Source organism: Erythrolamprus reginae, chromosome 3, assembly GCF_031021105.1.
Source record: "Erythrolamprus reginae isolate rEryReg1 chromosome 3, rEryReg1.hap1, whole genome shotgun sequence".
Classification (NCBI taxonomy): Eukaryota; Metazoa; Chordata; class Lepidosauria; order Squamata; family Dipsadidae; genus Erythrolamprus; species Erythrolamprus reginae.
In genome coordinates this window covers 201,671,398-201,685,403 of record NC_091952.1, presented here as the reverse complement: position 1 = coordinate 201,685,403, position 14,006 = coordinate 201,671,398, and the positions used below count along the sequence as shown (strand labels likewise).

Genomic DNA, 14,006 nt, shown 5'->3' with positions numbered 1-14,006 from the left:
TGCACCCTGCAATTTGGTAACAAGAGCAAAGAAAAACATCAAAGCATGGGAGGAAAGCATGTAAATTCATGGAACTCAGTAAGCTATTTTTAACAAGTAACCTATAGTTATGTTTGAACATGTAACACCATGAAGTTTGAATGTAAAACTTTTCAAAAAGTGATTTTAAAATCAATGAACCGCCTTGGCTGATTGTGCTCTGTATTGCAAAACTAAGATGGTGAGAAAAGCTTATTTATACCAATCCGTAATTTTGAATAAAGTACACTTCTCCCAACATTTGCATCACACTATTTTATTACGAAACAGAACATGGGATGTTCTTGCAGCTTGATTAGGACATAAATTTGTACGAAGACAACAAACTCCAATATAATAAATTTTCATTAAAAATGAATAATTTTACTAATGCTAAAAGATACCCATTAACAAGTAAATCCATGCTATGCAATGATTGCAGAAATAATGTACTGTACATGTGAAATAAAACAAAAGAAAATGTTAGCTGTAGCCCTAGCATCATAGAAATCAAAATTACTCAAGCAAAAAAATTAATGGCCATAATACATTGTTTCATGAGTAATCCAAACACTGGATTACTCATGAAACATGGAAAATAACACAAAACTATTTTACAGCAATCTCTACTATTAAAGATATTTCCTTTATTTTATAAAAATGTCACCTATTTAAAACAGGAAATATTATAGATACAGAGACAAAAACCATCTTAAAAATTAGCCTGAAATCAGGCTTATGCATAAGTTATCCCTATAGCTATAGGAACAATGGAGCGCTTAATAGCATGCAAACTGACAGAAGGATAACACAAAAGAAAATAGCACAGTACAGGCTATTGTTATTACTTCATCATGAAATACTTTGGTTCTTTGTATTGTTTTACTTCTTACCATGCCCTCAAAGCCAACTCTGTAAAGGTTTTTAGCTCCATTGTCCCATAAAACATATGCTGCACTATGTGGACTTGAGGCACTCCAATCTTGGATTTCAGTTACCTAGCAAAATAAAAAGAATCCGTGTTTACTACCAAAAATAAAAAAAGTAAAATTATGATTATCCCACAATCGACAAGATTCTTTGTTATTTTTCTAAAAACACTGAATTAGTAGACCCAAAAAGTCTGCTAATAAATTACAATACAAATCGTTATTAAAAAAATAAAAAGAACAAAGAACTATAAAAAGAAAAATATTAAAGTAGCATTTTAATAATACAGTATTCTATACATTTGCACCAATTATTTAAAATATGAGGGACCAATGAAATTCTCTAAAGACTAGCAGGCAAAACAGAGATATCTCTCCCATTTACCACATCAATACCACATCATTTAGAAAATATCCAAATCACTTAAACATGGTGCTCCAAGTCTTGTCTGGCAAGCTATTAGAAGAATATTATGGGTATCAAAACCAAAAAAAAGCAGGAATGCACTATTTGTCTATTCCCTAATAGTCATCTGTCAGGGTAACTACAGTCATTTCTATCTTGTAGCCCGAAAACAAGACTGCAATGTGACCCACAACCACCTCTGGGTTGCAAGGCTTAAATCTAATCAAACTAGCTTAACGTCAGTAAGGTTCAGTGGGTCTACTCTTATTTTTTTAAAGCAGTTATCATGTTGCTTCTTTTTAAGGCAGCAATATTTTCTATTAGTATTATATATTCTTACAGTATGATTTAGCCTCCCTCAAAGTTTAATAACAAGGTGTATTTTTGGGAGGTCATTTTTTTTCAAGTAGTCTGCTCCTAAGTTAAAAAGTAATAGATAAAAATTTACACTACATAATAAAAAATAAATAAGCCAACCATAATATCCAAGAAATCCATTAAATCAGGGTTTTCAAACTTCTGGCCTATGGGCCAAATTACACGCTGGCCACGCTCATCCCTGGTTTAGCAAAGGAGGGAAAAGTCCCGATATACCACATGATGCTGCCATGACGAGGTGTGTTTGATACCCCTGCACTAAACATTATATCATTAAGTTCTCTGAGGAAGATTGATTATTAGCATATTTACCAAGAAAGAAGTATTACAGGCCATCACTGACCAGATCCAATTGAGATGGAAAAGCAATTTTTTGCCATCAAACACTTCTTAGAAATATACTATAATCTGGTTTTATCATACTTATTATGAATTTTAACTACTTAATCACCAAGTAATTTTATTACACCATTATCTCAGTATACAACAATATTACTGCACTGTAAGTGAGTCACACCAGGATGAGTCAGTAAACATATCAATATTTATATTTTAAAGGCACAGAGAATAGATAAAGGCTGCTAGTTAGAAGGAAAATCCAAAGAAATATCAAAAATTCATTGGTAAGGGAAGCCTCCACTTATAGGAACACATAGTAAATATATTCTGCCAGTAGTCATTAATTGTCCAGGAAACAATAATGGTACTCTGAACTCTTACTTTGCCCCTGCGTCCATTGCCACCATCCTGATCTTCCCATTGCCAATCAACTCCTCGTACTACCCTGGCACCTGTAAAGATTCCTCTTGCAGTAATTTTCTTTGACTTACGGCGAGATTCCAGTAATACCCTAAAATTTAATAATGATGATACATTAAAGGGATACCTAATCAAAAATAAGTTACCGTATTTTAAAATGCTTGTTGACAAAATCTAAAACTTGTTTTAATCTAAAACAGTATATTTCAATTTAATGAATATTTTAGATGCAGGAATTTTAAAAAATAATAGTTTTAAAATAAATCATATTTGTTACCTTTCACTTCCAGGTGTGGTTATTCTGTAAAAGCGGTGTCTTAGATGATGTTTATCCCCATGATAACATACTGTGCATAAATCATAATTTGTACATTCCGCGCATTTCCATCGGATACCAATTATTGGTTGCTGGCGACAAGTATCGCACATAGTCCCATCATGTTTAATACCTATAAATAGATATACAACTAACATAGTAAACAAGACATATGAAAGCAAACGCAAATACACTGAAGTCTAGGCATTGAGTACACTATTATAATTTCAATTACTTTTCAAACCTCACCCTATAATGTCCACATTATTCAATTTAATTACATAATAGCTTCAGGTACTACTTATGTCAAATTATCGAATATGAATGTATATAAGATACTGGATCTATAATTACATATTAAAAACAATCCAATCTGCCAGACAAATTTAATATTCTTTACATATTACAGCTGACCAAACTTCAGTATCATCATTAAAATTTATATAAAAATACATTATAAAAACAGTCCATGGTTTTATACACTGTGTCTTAAAAAGGAATATAGCTACTATAAATGAAATGGGCTTTTCTCTTCATGGCATAAAAAGAGAAAGAACAAAACTGTCATCTCACAAAATAATAGAACTAGGAGTCAATGAAATAAATTAACAAGAAAAATGTCACAGACAGGAACAGCATCCTTAAAAGGGCAGCTATGTCAGTTGCTGTTTGAGTCTGAATTCTTCTCAGACTCATGTTACAATAAATCTTCAACATCGTTAGGTGAGTTCCATCATTATTATGTTGTCTTCCCATCTATTTAAAAATTTAGAACTGGGCCTACCAAACACAAATGCCTTATTGAATCTAATGCATCACTGAACTACCCCGACATTTCCTACCATTTCATATATAGTGTTACCTCTACTTAAGAACTTAATTCGTTCCGTGACCAGGTTCTTAAGTAGAAAAGTTTGTAAGTAGAAGCAATTATTCCCATAGGAATCAATGAAAAAGCAAATAATGTGTGTAAACCCATTAGGAAAGAAATAAAAGCTCAGAATTTGGGTGGGGGGAGGAGGAGGACACTTGCTGCCGAAGGAAGAAAATGAGACGAGGGGAATCAAAAAATCCAAAACTTTAAGGCTTAAAAAAAAAGAGGGACTCTAAGGCAGCGAGGAGGAGCACGTGCCTCCCATACACCCGGAGCGAGGCTGCCTCCCATACACTGCGCCAGAGAGAGAAACCCAGACAGGCAAGAGGGGGGAACCTCCCACTCCTTTGATCGAAAGGTGGCTGCTGCTGCCATCTGCTTCCTCTTCCTTCCCATGCTTCATGAAGGGCTCCCCTCTTCTCTCGCTCGCTTGCTTTGTAGCCAGCTGCCCAGAGCGAAGGGAGCATTTCTTTTCTCTGGGCACTGGCAGAGGTTTATTCCCTCTCCAAGCACCCAGAGAAAGGAAAATGCTTTGTTCGCTCTGGACTGCCAAAGCCTCCTTAAGTGCCACCGAAAGGCTCCTCTGGCAGTCCAGAAAAGCCCGAGATGGCCAGGATTAAAGAGGGAATAGCAGGAAACTGGCCAGGCCTTTGTGCCACTATCAAATTTCCTGTGAAATTTTTCCAAGCTCAGGTGTTTAAGTAGAAAATGTTTCTTGAGAAGAGGCAAAAAAATCTTGAACACCCGGTTCTTATCTAAAAAAGTTCTTAAGTAGAGGCGTTCTTAGGTAGAGGTACCACTGTATTGTTAATTTCAAGAGAAATGACATAATTTCCAAATCTGCATTTCCCCCTACAGTTAATCTTTTCTAAGCAAACAGGCAATCTTCTAACAACAGAAACATTGAATCCTTACATTTGTTATACTGAATTGTGGTTGATGAATTTGTTTTTACTGTGACTGCTATGTCTTTTAAAAGTTTTGGTTTCTTTTAATATTACTAGCTGCTCAGAGTTATGAGTTTGAGATGGGCAGTCATATAAATTGAAATAAATGTGTTTGCATAATAAGCATATTTTGTAATAACTAAAACATTTAAAGTTTATTTCAATCAATATATACAATCAATATGTGTTTAAATGATAAAGCCAACAGACAGTTCAAACTTTTTCCCACTTAAAACATATGAATGTGATATGCTTTTTTTAAAGCAACTCCAATTCCATCATTCCAATTTAGAGATATATATCAACACAAAATCCATATTCAAATTAACTTTTTGGGAAATGTTTTTATTGTCTCAAACATTAAGATAGAAAATTATGTTACATCAGTTTCAAATTTTTACAAGATCAAACAAAAGAACTGCCAATTTTTAGATATGTTAAGATTACGTAACAAAGAATACCTTATTGAAAAGATAATATGCAAAGGATATTTTCCTCTGAATGGATATAGCCTGTGCTAAACAAATAGAGATGTAACGTTTAGTGGGATTGAACATTTAAGTTTACAAGCAATGTGTTTCTGCTTACCTAGCAAGTGTTTGTCAGAGGTTATATTCTATAAAGTCATCACTTAAAATAACAAGTGATTATGAATATGGGGCCCAGCAGGCAGAAACTTTAGGAACTAAATCTAAGGAATCAAAGGATTTTCTCCTTCTTCCTTCTAACATTAATTAAAGCTATTCTAAAGTGAAAAAAATATTTCATCCTGACCAAGATAACACAGCCTTGTAAATAGCTCAAGAACATTTTGATTCCCTCCTTGATTTTTGCACCAGAAAGCAAATTTATAGAGCTCAGTTTGGAGTCCTACATACATGGAAAGATACATACAGGAAAGATACATGGAATGAAAGGAGCTGAATGTTGAACAAAAAAATGGGCTTCCATCAATCACGTAAGATTTTAAATTATTGTTACACAAGAATGTATATAATAATCTTAGTATAAAATACATAATTCTATTTTATAACCAAATTCCTATAGTATTACAATGATTTGCATAAGTAATGCCATCAATTAACAATATGTCTATGGAGATTCTCTTTATTCTAGAAAACTAGACTCCTAATTGCTAAAAACACTGACCCAGAACATTAGAAGTTGAAACTACAGATATTCACCAACTTCTATATTTTCTAGAATATTAATGATAATTTATAATTAAAAAGACAGTGCCATTAAAAAGTATAAAATATTTGATCAATGAATCAAAATATGTTTATAAAAGCTATAAATAAAATATTTTATCAAGGGAAAAAGCAGTCCTTGACTTACAACCACAATTGTACCCAAAATTTCTATTGCTAAGTCAAGGAGTTGTTAAGTGAATTTTGCCCCATTTTACAACCTCTCTTGCCACGGTTGCAGTTGTTAAATGATTGTTAAGTGAATCTGGCTTCCCCATTATCTTCTGTTTGACAGAAGTCACAAAAGGTGATCACCAGTTCCTGCAGCAATCATAAATACTGTACATACCAATTGCTTAACACCTGAATTTTGATCACTTAATATTTATGTATGAAAAATTGCCATAAGTCATATTTTTCGGTGTTGTTGTAACTTTCAATTGTCACTTATCAAATGGTTGTAAGTCCAGGACTACTCATATTTTCTAAAACTAAAATAGGATGCTATCTGCACTTGCATAGGAATAAGACCCATTAAAGAGAACTAGAATTCTCATTTTTCTAATATGAACATGATACTTCAATATTAAACACTTCTCTTGCATATCGAAATCTTAAGGGAGACTATGAAGGAACTGCAAGTATGAGGGTCAATCTTACCAGTCCTAATCCTAATAGTACCTAATTTATTTGATATCTAGTAGTTCTAGGGACAGGTTGCCCCCAGTACGCCTGGGATCATCGTTCTGGTAGCGGAAATGGTGATGCGTGCGCATCTGCGTGTCCCACTGCACACACGCATGCCCCCGCGCACCTCTGCTCGAGATTTTGCTTTCACATATATGCTGAAATAAAAAAAATGGTGAAAATCTCCAAAATCTCACACAAGGACACTTTCACATGTGATATTTTGGCAATTTTCGGCCTTTCTTTGCTTCTGTGCATGTGCGGAAGCAAAGAAATTGGCAAAAATTGCCAAAATCTCATATGTCCAAGCGGCTTCATGTGAGATTACAGCTATTTTCACTTATTTCTTTCATGCACACACTTCAGGAACCGATCCAGTAGGGAAAGATAAGTATGGCCCTTCACTGAGTAGTTCTAATTATATTGCTAATCAATTTCTAAAAATGTAGTTTAATGAAATTTTCTACAGAAGCTGTAAGCAGTCTTTTTTTCCATCCCACATCTGAGTTTAAGCACTAGTTCTATGTTCACCAATTTAATGAAATTTCAAACATATATACTTAATCATAAAAAAGAAACTTGCCTTCAATGGGTAATTGCTTAATAATAATTAATAATAATATTAGATTTGTATGCCGCCCCTCCTCGAAGACTCGGGACGGCTCACAACAATAATAAAAAACAATATTATAGCAAAACAAATCTAATATTAAAAAAGAAGCATATAAAAACCTATCATATTTAAAAACCAAACAGCACATACATACCAAACATAAAATATAAAAAATGCCTGGGGGAAAGGTGTCTCAACTCCCCCATGCCTGGCGGTATAGGTGGGTCTTGAGTAGTTTACAAAAGACAAGGAGGGTGGTGGCAGTTCTAATCTCCGGGGGGAGTTGATTCCAGAGGGCCGGGGCCACCACAAAGAAGGCTCTTCCCCTGGGGCCCACCAAACGACATTGTTTAGTCGACAGGGCCCGGAGAAGACCAACTCTGTGGGACCTCATCGGTCACTGGGATTCGTGCAGTAGCAGGCAATTCCGGAGATACTCTGGTCCAATGCCATGTAAGGCTTTAAAGGTCATAACCGAGTCTACGGAGAGGGGCGGCATACAAATCTAATAAATAAATAACTTTGAATTGTGACCGGAAATTTAATAATAAAAAGGGCAGTCCTGTATCTACAAACAGGTTCTTCCATCCTTAATTCTGGATGGGGCTGCACTACCTAACAGACCTCTTGTACAATCTGGGGGTCTTCCAAGACCACGGATGTTAAACTCACCAGATCATATTGCTGTCATGTGATGTTTTGCGACATCTTCCCCAAGTTGGGGTAGGTATGGCCTGCACATGACGCATCCAGCCTGTCCAGTTTGTCACCCCTGTCCTAGACTCATAGCTCCTACTAAAACAGCAGATGGCAACCATGGTTAGGAGAGTCTTGCACACCTTTGACGGGGGTATGTGCCAACTACACCTATTCTTGGACCAGAATGCTGTTAGTAGCATAGTACACTGCTCAAAAAAATAAAGGGAACACTCAAAGAACACATCCTAGATCTGAATGAATGAAATATTCTCATTGAATATTTCATTTGCAAAATAGCATGTGCAATTGATTGTCAATCAGTGTTGCTACCTAAGTGGACAATTTGATTTCACAGAAGTTTGATTTACTTGGAGTTATATTCTGTTGTTTAAATGTTCGCTTTGGTTTTTTTAGCAGTGTATATCACACCCTTGTAACCTCTTATGTAGATTACCGAAACATGCTCTACATGGGGCTGACCTTGAAGAACATTCAGAAACATTCAGAACTGGAACAGAATATGACTGCACAGGTGGCAAATGTTGCCAGATTTATGGCACATGTAATACCACTACTACTGGAATGCCTTTACTAGTATGTTTCTAAGTGTAATTCAAGGTGCTGGTTGACACCTTTAAAGACCTACATGACTTGGGACCAGGTTACTTAAGAGACCTACTTTTTTGCAAGAATTTCTACTTGTCCAATTCAATTTAGCATATTAGGCATACTGAAGATCCTGTCAGTCAAATAGTGTTGCTGGTAGGGGCTAGAAAATGGCCACTGTGTGCAGTAGCCCCTGATTTGTGAAAATATCTGACATTCAATTCAGACATTAGAATGGCCCCAACCCTTTCATAAAGTTCTAAAAAATTAGCTGTGTTCCTGAGCCTGGGGTACTAAATGTACTGCCCCATTTCCTGGCTTTATTGTTTGCTGGCCTTGCATCTCTGCTAAAATACATGTTTACTTTGGATAAATATTTATTACATTTTATAGTTTTTTTGTTTTAAAAGGTTAATACTGTTGCCTATTTTTAAAATTGTAAACTGCCTAAAGTCATTGATTTAGATGGGCAGCTATAGAAATTGAATAAATATCAGAAATGTCATTAATTCAGTAACAACTGATTTCTAAGAACCTTGTATTTTTCATATTACAATAATTGAAAAAACAAGGCCATTAATAATCCACATTCCTCACAATTGTAAAACCGCAATATAAATATAAATTTATTTCTCTGTTGCTGAATATGCTTACAAGGGGCATCTTCTCCAAGACTAAGTGCATCTTAAGCACTGGGATGAAAACGTTCCAAACTTGGATCAAAAACTATTATTAAAAAAATGAGTAACTCACAGTGTCATCATGACTTTGTTGCCAACACTCCCCCCCCCCCCCCCCAATATTTAACTTCAGCACTATACTTTTTTTAAAAAAAGAATGCTGAAATTGTCTCTGGAAAAAAAGCATGCCTATATTGCAAGATGAAAGACACTTTTGCAGAAAATTCTTTTTATATTTAATCCAAGCCCCATCATACATCCTCATGTGTGTGTGTCTCACAGAATAAAGAGGGTGTTTTACCATTAAACTGAAGAAACTCCGAATCTTACTAAGAAGTTCTGAGAAATTAAGAAAGGAGCTATAGAAAGTACCCAAGCCATAATAATCTTAGGTTGGAAGGATGCAACAAAATAGACAACATAAAATTGGTACGGTACATGGTGGAACACATTCAGTTTGAAATTATGGATACAAAAACGAATACGATTAATGAAAATAAAGTGAAAAAATTGATGGGAAGATGGGACAGGGTTAGAGTTTTATGGTTAGTAGAATTCGAGACTGAGTTATAAAGAATAAACTGGAACCACTCTACAATCTGTAAACATGGTAATGTTCTCGGTTTAAAATAATATAAGTTAGTACACCCTCATTTTGGTGGAGAGGTTCTGAACGATGTTGGGTGGTAGGAGCACATATCACTGTGCACTTGTCTTTTGTGTAGTGTGTATCGGTTATTATTATTAATTACTAATAAATTTTATTTTTAAAAAAATCTTACTAAGAAGTTCCAATTGAACTAACTTCTTATATAAATTCACCTCCACAGGGGCCAAACCTAGGATTTAACCCCATTACTTAAAGGCATGTAAGAATGGGATGCTCTCCATCACAAGTAATAATAACATTTCATTGCATCGGACCAGATTACTTACGGGACTGCCTTCTGCTGCATGAATCCCAGCGGCCAGTTAGGTCCCACAGAGTCGGCTTTCTCCAGGTCCCATCAACCATACAATGTCGTCTGTCGGGACCCAGGGGAAGAGCCTTCTCTGTGGCTGCCCCGGCCCTCTGGAACCAGCTCCCTCCAGAGATTCGCACTGACCCCACCCTCCTTGCCTTCCGCAAGAGTCTCAAGACTCACTTATTTTTAATTTTTAATTGTATTAATTGGATTTATTGTATTGTTATGCCTACTATATATGCTGTGAGCCACCCTGAGTCCTTGGAGAGGGGTGGCATACAAATCCAATTAAATAAATAAATGTCGCCAGGCCCTAAACGTGATGTATGGTTGCGATTGAATTGGTTGATTGATTTTAATATATTGGGTTTTTAGCTTGTAGTTTTTAACTAATTAGATTTGTTTGTATGCATTGTTTTATATTGTATCTTGTGAGCCGCCCTAAGTCTTCAGAGAAGGGTGGCATATAATAATAATAATAATAATAATAATAATAATAATAATAATAATAATAATAATGTTATTATTATTATTATTTATTATTATTATTATTTCAATTAACACACTAGGTCAATTTCATTACCCACCTCTTTCCTTTCTCCATTAAGTGTGTTTTTGAATCCTTTTTAACATTTTCTGCACTGACTGAGCTTTTAACGTCCCCTGGGCAACTTTTGCCATGGGCTTCCCCGTCCACGCCCTCTCTTGAGCAGGGAGACAAACTATGATTAGGAGCCCCGCGGACAAACAAGGCCTCGTCTGAGAGTCGCCGACAACCCCGAGTGGTGTCCCGACGGTGCCGCACACTACTGCTCTCCCCCCCCCCCCCCCCGCTTCCCTCTCACCTGTGGGCGCGCTGTCGAGGATGCGCAGGTCATAGGCTCCTGAGCAGCGGTAATTGGCGGCCGTGCCGTTGTCCCAGACCACCACCACCTCCTCGGGGCTTTCGAAACTGCGCACGGTGCCCACATGGCCCTCGCCGCCGTCCTGCTTGCCCCATTTCCAGTCGGGCCCCCTCACGACGCGGGCACCGACGCCCTCCACCATCACTCGGTTGTTCCTCGAATTGCTCATTGTTACTCAGCTGGGGGGAGGGCGGGGGCGTCCAGCTGGCGGTGTAGCGACGAGGCCGGGAAGAGTCGCGGGCGCCAATAACGGGGAAAGCGAGGCCGTCGGGATGCCTTCCCCGAGACGCCGGAATAACAAAGACCTGGGGGGGAAAAACCAAAACCAGCCGACCGGCCGGCCGGTCTCCTCCTCCCGCGGGGTGGATGGGATGCGGCCTCCGCCAGCGGAGCGCCGCGATCACGACTTGTAGCCTTTTCTCCACCCGCGCAACCCCCCTCCCCCAAATGGTGTCGCCCGACCCGGCCGCGCTTTATGCAGGTTCGAAAGGGGAGGGGGCGAACCTTCGGCTGCTACATCCGGGCACTATACGGCGGTAATCGCCATCCCGGCCGTGGGTAGTGCAGATAGGGTACGCGGGGCTCTCCTGCGCATGCTCCGATCTTGCAACCGGGGAAGGGAAGGGCCCCATTCAGAACAAAAGGAAGCGAGAGCCTCCTTAGGGACCTCTAGGGAAACGAGAAGTGTATTGCATCGCTCAGGGCCGAACCTCTTCTGGATTTGCTGTCCGAAATGTAGCTGCACCTGAACGCTCTTCTCAAGCCTAAGAAGAGCCTGGTGGGTGAATCAGGCCGGCAACAAGAGGAAGGACAACTGGAGGGCAATAGCTCCGCCGCTTATAGCTCGCAGCAGCTTTTCTGCCGGCGTTCCTTTCATATATCGTTAAATCGTTCTGTCAAGAGGCTTTGTGATTCTCTCAGGATTGGCTGTCAGTAACTGCTCCTTTGAGTTGTTGGAAGCTCACCTTTCTGTTACCGGGGGATGTACCTTATCTTGGCCTCCTCTTGGATGCAACTTTTCCTTCCACGATTTCTGTAGCCTTCTCACGTTATGTTTAGAATGGGTGCTGACGAGTGCTTCGGTGAAAATCTGGTTTTATTTCAACTAGATTTATTTATTTAATTTATTATTTATTCTACTCTTTCGGTAAAATAAATCAGATTTATATAACTGAAAGAGTAGTAGATGCTTGGAACAAACTTCCAGCAGACGTGGTTGGTAAATCCACAGTAACTGGATTTAAACATGCCTGGGATAAACATATATCCATCCTAAGATAAAATACAGGAAATAGTATAAGGGCAGAGTAGATGGACCATGAGGTCTTTTTCTGCCCTCAATCTTCTATGTTTCTAATATTAAGATTTTCTTTCTGTCCAAAATTTAATTTAATTTAATTTGAAACTTGAACAATGGGCGTTGTCTGACAAAATGAAATTCAGTGGTGAAAAAAGTAAGGCAAGAAAAACCAAACACACAAGTACAGTATATGTGGTACATTGCTCAACAATAGTAACTGTAAGAGGGATCTTGGAGTCCTAGTGGACAACATTTAAATATGAGCCAGCACTGTGCAGCAGCTGCCAAAAAACCCAACACAGTTCTAGGCTGCATTGACAGAGGGATAGAATCAAGATCATGTGAAGTGCTAATACCACTTTATAATGCCTTGGTAAGGCCACACTTGGAATATTACATTCAGTTTTGGTCGCCACGATGCAAAAAGATATTGAGACTCTAGAAAAAGTGCAGAGAGGAGTGAGAAAGATGATTAGGGGACTGGAAGCTAAAAATAAAGAATGGTTGCAGGAACTGGGCATGGCTAGTTTAATAAAAAGAAGGACCAGGGAAGACATGATGGCAGTGTTCCAATATCTCAGGGGTTGCCACAAAGAAGGAGTCAACTTATTCTCCAAAGCACCTGAGGGTAGAACAAGAAGCAATGGATGGAAACTAAACAAGGAGAGAAGCAACTTAGAACTGAGAAATTTCCTGACAGTCAGAACAATTAATGTGGAACAGCTTGCCTCCAGAAATTGTGAATGCCCCAACACTGGAAGTTTTAAAGCAGATGTTGGATAATCATCTGTCTGAATTAGTATAGGGTTTCCTGCCTAAGCAGGGGGTTGGACTAAAAGACCTCCAAGGTCCCTTCCAACTCTGTTGTTGTTATTTTATTTATTTAACTTCTAAGCTTTCCAATTCCTAATGGACTGTGAGCGCCATACAGTCATAGGCAATATAAAACAATATAATATATAACATTAAGTAACACAAAAAATATAAACCAGTAAAAAAACCAAACAAACCCATTCAATAACATTCATGTTTCTGGGACCAAGTAGTTCTATGGCCCCCAAGCCTGCCGGCAGAGCCATGTTTTCACAGCGTTTTGGAAAATATTCTCAATAATCTCTCAACAATTCAAAAGCAATGGCGTCTTTCTGAGTATCAGGATTTCAAACAACCTTATTTTACAACTGGGGAAACCACAGATTGACAAACATATCTGTCAATGTGATGTGTCTACCTTTAATCCTTTTAGCCATGACATTATTTTGCCCAATTAGCCAAGGTGGTTTTTATTCATTCAGCATTTGAGCCTATGAAGATAAAGATTATTATTACTATAACTTTTACTCAGCCTTTTTGCTTTGCACTAGCACTAGCTGTTAGGGGTTTTTTTAACAGAGTAATTAATTGATTGGTCTTTCACTATTCTGTAAGTTTCAAGCACTTAATGTAGTGTTACTTTTAATGTCATGAAAGTTTGCACCTTTCACGAAATGTTATGAACTGTTATTTACTTATAGTCACAGAAAACCAAACATAGGTATGGCTTATAACGCTTTTGAATATTCTTTATTAGCAACATTTGAAAAAAAATTAATGTTTTTTGAAAATATAATTATATTTGTTTCAACAAAAGCGAAAACAAAGTGCAACTTTTTAAACATTAACATTATGACATGTCTATGGACTAGCAACTATCTACTGGATTTAAATGTTAAATTGAATAAAATGTGTAAATTA

The 14,006-nt window shown here is 37.5% G+C and overlaps 1 protein-coding gene across 4 annotated transcripts in view; it reads right to left on the bottom strand.

Moving 5' to 3' along the window:
- MIB1 (MIB E3 ubiquitin protein ligase 1) overlaps positions 1-11,563 on the bottom strand; it is a 56,016-nt gene extending 44,453 nt beyond the window's left edge. Inside the window, exons 1-4 of one of the 4 annotated variants that reach the window (XM_070747620.1) lie at positions 10,913-11,563; positions 2,768-2,939; positions 2,452-2,581; positions 912-1,016 (exon numbers count right to left, since the gene is read on the bottom strand). In XM_070747620.1, the coding sequence (XP_070603721.1) occupies positions 912-1,016; positions 2,452-2,581; positions 2,768-2,939; positions 10,913-11,141 (636 nt within the window). In that variant the 5' untranslated portion in view covers positions 11,142-11,563. The remainder of the gene's footprint in view (positions 1-911; positions 1,017-2,451; positions 2,582-2,767; positions 2,940-10,912) is intronic. The other 3 variants (XM_070747622.1, XM_070747621.1, XM_070747623.1) reach the window with 3 other exon arrangements.
- Positions 11,564-14,006: the final 2,443 nt, after the last annotated feature.